Genomic DNA, 8518 nt, shown 5'->3' on the forward strand with positions numbered 1-8518 from the left:
CCCCCCCCCCCCCCTCCCCCCCCCCCCCCCCCCCCCCCCCGCAGTCCTCACCCCTTCACATACCCCCTCCACACTCTCGCACCCCCTCCACCCCCTTCACCTCTTCACACCCCATCGTACCCCTACCCTCTCCACATCCCCAACCCCTACACACCCCTCACCCCTTCACCCCTCCACATACCTCACCCCTCCACACCCCCACCCCCTCCCCACCCCTGACCCCTTCCCATTCCCACCCCACTCCACACCCCCTCACACTCCCATGTCTCCCACCCCCTCCACACCCCTCACCCCTTCATCCCTCCACACCCCTCACCCCCCCACACTGCCACTCCCTCCACACCACTACCCCCTCCACTGCCCCATCCCCTCTAACACTTCCATCCCCTTCATCCCCAACCTCTTCACTCTTTAACTGTCTGTGCTTTCCACCCTCATACTCTTTACATCCCCATATTCTCTCTTTCCCGAGGTCAGTTTTTAAAATCCATATTCTATACATCTCTCCTTTTGTTATTTTGATACAATTATCCAGGAACCCTTCCTTCCTTCCCTCCCTCCCCCCTTTTCCCCTTCCCCCTCTCTTCCCTTTCCACATTCCTTTTTTCTTTTTTTAAGTCATCTCTACACCCAATGTGGGGCTCGAACTCACAACCCTGAGATCAAGAGTCACGTGCTCCACTCACTGAGCCAGCCAGGTGACCCTTCCCTCCTTTTTCTTGATCCTTTCATCCTCCTTCTTCCCACCTGAACAATGAAGTCTGGAAAATATTCTGTCTCCCTGCCTCCTCTGGCGCTCCGCTCCTTCCCCATCCGGACCTCACAAGTCCTTCTCCCGAGTGGGGCCCCTCTCTTCGCAGACTTGTGGCTTTCTCCTCTGGGGGATCATTTCATCCTTGCTCTCAAGGGCCGCTGTACTTGTTTCTGGGAAGCACCGGGGACTCTAAGACATTTCACATCCCACTGACTCTCCATGGCTTAACCTCTTTGGTCTGCGGGGCCTCAGCTCCTACTGAAGTTGCCACATCCGTTCTTGGTGGCATCATTCTCAGGGACCTCCAACGCAGCTCCCCTTCCCCCTCCGGCCCCCACCTCTTCTCCTCCCAGACCGTAACTCCCTCGCCCTCACCTGAGGAGGGAAGCTCCGACTTACAGGATTTGCATGTTGGGCTGTGGAAACAGAGAGAGAGAGAAAAGCATAAAGAAATCCGGTAGCCGTGGGCTTACTAGGAAGGACGGGGCAGGCTTTGGGGACTTTCTGTTCTGGAAGTGCCCCCGCACCCCAGGCCGCCCCCACCCCTCTCCCCTCTCTCCCCACTGCTGCCAGACCTCTCAGACCTGGAGTCCGCCTTCCTGCACTTCACCTTCTTGCCTGTTAGGAGACAGACACAACGAGACAGGACATTAAGGGTCTGGACAAAAGCCAGCGGGGAAATGGTGGGTGGCCAGCGACGTCCCCCCCCCCAACCCGAGGCAGCCTCCTTTGAGGGGCTTCGGAGCCCAGGAAAGGGTCACACTTACTGATAATGATGAGGATGCCTAGCAGGAACAATATGGTGGCCAGAGTCATGCCCACCGTCTGCACCGTGTCATAATCTGGGGAAGATAATGGGGGATGTCAATGTGGGGTAGCGCCTCAGTCCTCCCTGGAGCCTCGACCGGGCTTCAAGTCTGCCCCGCCAGGGTCCAGAGTCCAGGGATGCTGCAGGCCGTGCCGGGGGCTCCCCCAGTGGGCTAGTGTGAGGATGGGGAGTGGAGCTTGGTCCCTAGACCTTCTCTAGAAGGTCTCTACCCTTCTCTACCCTCTACCCTTCTCTAGATTCTTTGTGTATACATAAAACCTTCCTCTACATCATATATACATACATGTATATATGATACATACATGATATCTACATCATATATATAATCTCACCTCCTTCTACGGCTGGTTCCTCCTGGTTCTGTCCACCACTGTCACCTGTCCAAATCATTGCAGGAAGCAGCCTGCACTGTGGTCTCCTTGCCCCCTAGCCACGGGATCCTGTTAACACCTAAGTCAGATCCGGGTGCTCTGGAGCTCAGAGGGCCCCACCCCACCCTGGCTTCCATTGCATTCCAAGGAAAAGCCAAAGTCCTCACCACAGCCCACACGGCCCTGCATCACCTGGTCCCCGTTCCTTCTCAGACCTCACCCCCTGCACATTCTCCCTCAGTCCCCTACCTCGGGCATATTGGTCTCTCTGCCATTCCTGGAGCAGATCAGACACGGTCTTACCTCAGGGCCTTTGTATTTGCTGTTTCCTCTGCTTCAAAGCTCTTCCCCCAAATATTCCTTCCTTACCAATTTCTGGGCTTTAGTCAAAGGTCAGGGAAACCTTTGGTTGTCCATTTAGAATTTCACCTCCTCTCCTCAACCCTTTATAATGTCATTCTTTCCTTTATTTTCCTTCATGAGAAGCATCCTTGTCTCATATACCACAGTAACCACAGGCCTTGAACAACATGCGGGTCCGCTCATAGGCAGATTTTTGTCAACACACTGTAAATGTATTTTCTCTTCATTATTATATATATTTTTTTATTTTTTATTTTTTTGGTAAGCTCTACGCCCATCCCGGGGCTTGACCTCATGACCCTGAGATCGAGAGTCACATGCTCTACCAACTGAGCCAGCCAGGTGCCCTTCTTCTTTATGATTTCTCTTAATGACATCTTTTCTCTCGTTTACTTTATTGTAAGAATACAGTATATAAACACATAACATACCAAGTATATGTTAATAGATGATGTTATCGGTGAGACTTCTAGTCAACAATAGGCTATTAGTAGTTAAGTTTTGGGGGAGTCAAAAGTTATATGTGGATTTTCAACTGCATGCACCCCCCAACCCCCACGTTGTTCAAGGGTCGATAGTATTTATTGAAATAAGAATTTATGGAGCACACACTCAATGTCCAGGCCTCTGCCTCAGGGAATTGACTTTCATATTGTGACAAAGCACTGAAAAATAAAGTGAAACACCTGAGCCATGTGACTATGGCTAGATGTGTGTGCGTCTCCTCTTGGCAGAGAGTCAGGAAGGGCCTCTCCTAGCAGAGCAGTCAATATTTGATCCGAGTCCCGAAGAAGGAAAAGGAGCCTTCGTCAGCTGAATGGAGAGCTAGAAGAGGAGTATGCCTGGCAGAGGGAACCACGTGTGCAAAGGCCCTGAGGTGGGAAAGAATTTGGCGTATTGGAGGAACGGTATGAGTGAGCAAAGGGAGAGGGCAAGGGAGTGTTTAGAGAGGGAACTGGGGCCAGCTCTGCTAGACCTGGGGGTGACTTCTTTAAGCTTCAGTGATGGTTTCATGGCATCATCCCACAATCCTCGTAGGTGGAAACTATTACTATTCCTTATTTACAGAAGAGCCCAGAGGGGAAAAGTTACTTGCTCAAGGCCACACAGCTAGTGAGTGGATAAGCCAGGATCTAAATCCAGGAAGCCTGGCCTCGGTCATATGTTTTTCTGATGACCAAAACATACCAGCCTGGAGTTCTGGTGAAGATTGAAGGAGACCCAGAGAGGGTATCACTCCCCCCTCCCCCAAATCTGATTCTGCCCTCCATGAACCTCGCTGATAGAGACTGAATCCACATGTTCAGATGACCTGTGGTCCAGCAGGTATCATGTTGGCATGACTGAAGCCACTTTAGCAATAACTTGTGGGGACCTGCAACCACCCCTTTATCCAGCCCCAGGGTACCCTCATCAGAATCTGCCACTCACCATAGTAAAATGGGTCAGGTTCCTGAGGAACTGTGGGAAGGAAGGCAGGAAAAGAGAGAGAGGGAAAAAATATTTCAACACTGGATTTCTTAACATTTTTGAGGTTCCAGATGGGGCCATTGGCCCAATGGTTTCTGGGCAGAAATCAAATAAAGACACCCTTTGATCTAAATAATGATATAGCCTCATAGCAGGACACAAGGTCTGAAGAGTGGAGCATAGGCTGGATTCCAGCCCGACTCACACCATTGGTCAATACTTTCCCTTGTGCAGTGCACAACCTACCAAACTGTACGTGACAGTCCTGGTCCTAGCCCACTGTGGAAGCCTGAGGCAAACTATGGACGCATTTCCAAAAAAAAAACCATACACACTCCCATTTGCACATGCTATTGGTAAACCAGTATCCCACTGGCAAACTGCTGAGTGCATCAGCTTCCCCTGAATATTCCCTAAAACTTTTCAGTCACCTGACGGCTCCAGAAGTCAGGCACTGTGGCTATTATTCTCATAATAATGCCTCCTGCCACCAAATCCAACACAGGGGAGCTGTCCTAGAATATACCTTATTATATTATCTTTAATATATCCTTTGCTGTTTATTTCTAAGACATCATCAATGTTAAGATTCAAAATTGATTTCATAATAGTTTTCTCAGTGTGTGTGTGTATATACATGAGTAAGCATGTAACTCTACCATATGAAACATACCCATCCATTAGAAGACTCATTCCAATTTCAGAAAAGCCAACGTGTGGATAAACTCTGTGTGTGTGTGTGTGTGTGTGTGTGTGTGTGTGTGTTTACTTTTCCCCATCCCCGTCCCAAACCACACTCCCCTTCAGGAGAGCTCAGACCATCCTTCCATGCAAGAAGCCCATCTTGATGGCTCCCTAATTCCTCTGACAGCTCTCAGAACATTCTGACTTGTCTAGAGCAGAATTCTGCAAAGCATGCATCACTAGCGGAGGGGAACCAGGAATGCCAGGGGCAATGCCAGGCACGGTCGTTAGTGTTCTTCCCTCTTCCAGCCTCAGGGAAGGATGGCAGCTGCCCTGAGTTTGCGGGGAGACCGTAGGACTAATTCTGGCCAGTAAACTGTCAGTGGAAGTGTCAATGTCTCTTCCAGGCTGGCGCTTTTCATGTGCTCATGCAAGAGGTCCCTTTTGCCTTTGGCCTGGTGACATGAACACTCGAGATGGTGGCCGTTCCCATTTTCTTTGGTGAGTAGAGAGCCCAGGTCACCCCGTGATGGACACATAGTGAGAATCCTGGTTGTCAGAAGCCCCTGAGATTTTTGTGACTATTTGTTACCAGAGCAACTCTAGCCTCAACTGACTGGTATAGGGGCACTTAGGCCAGACTCTGAATAACGCTGATCCACACAACGTGTAAGTTCGTCCTTCTCAGTTCCCTGTCTGGTCTTCTAAGAGGAAGTCTTAGGTAGGCGCAGACGTGTCCTTAACACCTTCCACCTTGCTAATGTCCCTCTTTTCCCAAGAGAAAACAGTCCTTGGGCTCAGAGCCTTCAGCAGGCAACGATATCTAGGTAGAATTTCGTGACATTATTTGGTTTTCTCCTTTAGTTGTTTAACCAGCATTTGATCGCACTGCCTCCGTGCCAGGTCCTGGTCTAAGCACTTCACAGGTGCTAATGCACCTAATCTTCACAGCCACTCTCAGAATTAAGGTGCTATCTTCATTCCATTCCACAAACAAGGACACCGAGGCCCAGAAAAGTGGAATCACTTCTTGAAGATCATTTTTATACTTGCAAGGCAAAAAAAAAAAAAAAAAAAAAAATCCTGATTTTCCATTTGTGATGGTGATACAGAATGAAGCCAATTAAATTAGTTACTTTTTTAAAGACTTTTATTTTTACAGAATCTCTACGCCCAAAGTGGGGCTCAAACTCACAACCCCGGGATCAAGAGTCGCGTGTTCTATTGACTGAGCCAGCCGGGCGCCCCTAGTTTTTTTTTTTTTTTTTAAAGTTAATCCTGGGGCACCTGGGTGGCTCAGTTGTTAAGTGTCAAACTTTGGCTCAGGTCATGATATTGCGGTTTGTGAGTTTGATCCTCACATCGGGCTCTGTGCTGAGAGCTCAGAGTCTGGAGCCTGCTTCAGATTCTGTGTCTCCTTCTCTCTCTGCCTCTCCCCCACTCACGATCTCCTTCTCTCTCTCTCTCTCTCTCTCTCTCTCTCTCAAAAATAAATAAATATTAAAAAAATTTTAAAACGAAGTTAATCCTTTAAAGGAAAAAGAATGAACATGAGTGGGGAGCATTTGGATAGGGCAAAAACTGTGAAGGTGGTCCTCGAAAGCATCAAGTTGGGGAAACATGATTTTAGAGTCATGTATGCTTAGCCCCCCCCCCCCCGCCCGCCACCAGATGGGGAGTACATTGCTTTGACGCCTCTGCTGTTAATCCTGGCATTTACAAAAGTCTTCCAAAGAAGTTTTCTAAAATGAATAAATAAATGAGTGACTGACTGACTGACTGAACGAATGTGAGCCCTGCTCGGCTGCAGAAAGCTGCATCACAGATGGAATGGTTGGACTAGCCTGCTTCGTCCCCTGGGTCTCCACACAGCCTGCCTCCCCAAACCAGCGGGAGCCCACTGGGTGAGGACCTGCTCCAGGATCCTCTTTGGTTGCACCCTGGGTGCTCCGTGCGCCGTGCAGAAGTCCCTCTTCTGGTCCCTGCCACCCCAGCAATCTGGTTCCTCGGGGCGAGGCTGGGCTGAGGGTGGAGCCAGGAGGCAGAAGAAGAAATGTGCACCACTCCTGGCCAGTTGCCAGGGAGACATCAGGAAGGAGGTGGTTGCTATGGCAACTGGGGCATCTTAAGAGGTGAAGAGAGGTAATGGGTCTGGGCACCCCAGGCTAGGTGGGGTCCTGGGGCTGAGGTTTCTAACTCCGAGGCCAATCTCGACTCCCTCTGCTCCCTTTGTACCTCCCGGTGTTGCCCCTGCAGGGCTGGCTTCCGGCCAAGCCCAGGGTTCTTCTCAAGGGTGGGACCCCAGGCCCAGTCATGCTCCTGCACCCCCTTTCTGTTTGCCCCCAACTCTCCCTCCTGCTTTCTGACGGGGTGGAAGAGCCCTCATCCCCTTGCACTGTGCCCCCCCCCCCAACAATCCATTAATCAGCGTAAGTGGTGCAACACACAACATGCTCTGCCTCCGCCCCCCTCCCTGGGGTTTCCCAAGACCTGTGGTCCCCCCTTCTGCTATGACTGGGGGAAAGGTGGGGGGGGGTGGTGAGGCATCTGTCCTCCCACCTCTGCCCGTCTGCTGCCATCGATCCTGTTAACCACCATCTCTGCGAAAAGAAGCCCTGGGCTCCCGCCAGGCCTGCTGGCTCAGCCCTGCCCCCCCCCTCCCTAGGGTGGCTTCCAGCCTCTGCAGCCCCCCCACCCCGCCCTGCTTCAAATTCTGCAGATATGGCTCAGTGCAGCAGCCCCTGCCTGCCGGGAAAGGGGGCAGGGAAGGAGAGATCGGAGTGGAACCGGGGTTCCCTTCACCACCAGGGGCTCCTCGGCACCACTGGCCTATCCCTTCTGGCCCTGCTCTCTGTGAGGGAAACCCTCCGCCGGCCACCCGCCCCCCCCCCCGCAATTAAAGCATTCTTCCCTTTGCTCCTCTGCAGAGGCGGGCTCAAGAAAGGGGGCTCTCAGGGGGCAGTGAGTGTTTAAGTGGGTGAATAACTGGGTTAAGGGGTGTGAAATGCAAACTGCCGTGTGGCTGGATAGGGGTGAGGAGGGACATTTGTGTGCACGCTCGAGTGCACCTCCCGGACCAGACAGCACCCCTGGATGTGGGCTGGGAACGAGGGTCCTGCCACCCATTCTGGCCCAAGGGGGCTCACTGCAGTGGCATGGCCCCACCCCATGGTGCTCCTCCTTATCTCCATTTCTCTCCCGCGCTGTGGGTCCACCGCTCTCTCCTGCTCTATGTCTTTCTCTCCGCCTCTCTGTCTCTTTGTCTCTGATTTTCTCTTTCTCTGCATCTTTCTGTTGCTCTCCGCCTTCCCCTTCACTCTCTGAATATCTTTCAGTCTCATATCGGTGCTCTTCCCGGGTCTCTCTCTGTATCTCTGACTCGGGGTCTGCTCGTGCTCTCTCTCTCTCTCTCTCTCTCTCTCTCTTAGGCTTTCTCAATTTCCACATTCCTTTCTGCCTCCCTCTCTCTCCTGTCTCCCTCCATCTCTCTCTCACTTCCTCCAGCTCTCTCCCCCACTGTCTTTCCGTCTTTCTCCCTCCTTCCCGCTGAACCTGCCTGTCAGAGATTTCAGGAGACACCCACCATAGGCGCCAGGGCTGGAAGAAAGAGGGATGTGGACCCCCTCCTTTTGCCCACCTCGGAGACCCTGAAATTTGCCAGAGCCTCTGTGGTCGCAGACCCACCCGTTCCCACCCTCGAAGCCCGTCCCTTCGCGTCCACTACCACCGCTGTGCAGGACCAGCCGCCTGGTTGCCATAGCTACCGGTCCGCGCATCCTTTCTCCCGGGACTGCCGCTCTCCAACCGCGGGTCCCGCACAGAAACGACACCACCGGGAGGGGGTGTCCAAGAGGCCTGGAGGGGCGCCAAGGGGTGCGCTGCAGGGGCCTCCGCCCTGGGAAGGAACGGACACCCCCTTCCCCATTCCCCTCCCTTTTCGGTGCTGGAATCTCCCTAGATCCTCTCTCCTAAGCTCTGAGATCCCGGAGCCTCCCCCACCCTCACCCGCGCGCCCTCTCCCCGGGCGGCGCTCACCCTTTGTGGGGG

The 8518-nt window shown here is 52.5% G+C and overlaps 1 protein-coding gene across 1 annotated transcript in view; it reads right to left on the reverse strand.

Moving 5' to 3' along the window:
- Positions 1–1973, reverse strand: part of FXYD7 (FXYD domain containing ion transport regulator 7) — a 3691-nt gene extending 1718 nt beyond the window's left edge. Inside the window, exons 1-4 of the mRNA XM_049621203.1 lie at positions 1916–1973; positions 1522–1596; positions 1330–1372; positions 1130–1170 (exon numbers count right to left, since the gene is read on the reverse strand). Of these exons, the coding sequence (XP_049477160.1) occupies positions 1130–1170; positions 1330–1372; positions 1522–1596; positions 1916–1973 (217 nt within the window). The remainder of the gene's footprint in view (positions 1–1129; positions 1171–1329; positions 1373–1521; positions 1597–1915) is intronic.
- Positions 1974–8518: the final 6545 nt, after the last annotated feature.

The sequence above is a fragment of the Panthera uncia genome (genome assembly GCF_023721935.1).
Source record: "Panthera uncia isolate 11264 chromosome E2 unlocalized genomic scaffold, Puncia_PCG_1.0 HiC_scaffold_19, whole genome shotgun sequence".
In the NCBI taxonomy this organism is placed as follows: domain Eukaryota; kingdom Metazoa; phylum Chordata; class Mammalia; order Carnivora; family Felidae; genus Panthera; species Panthera uncia.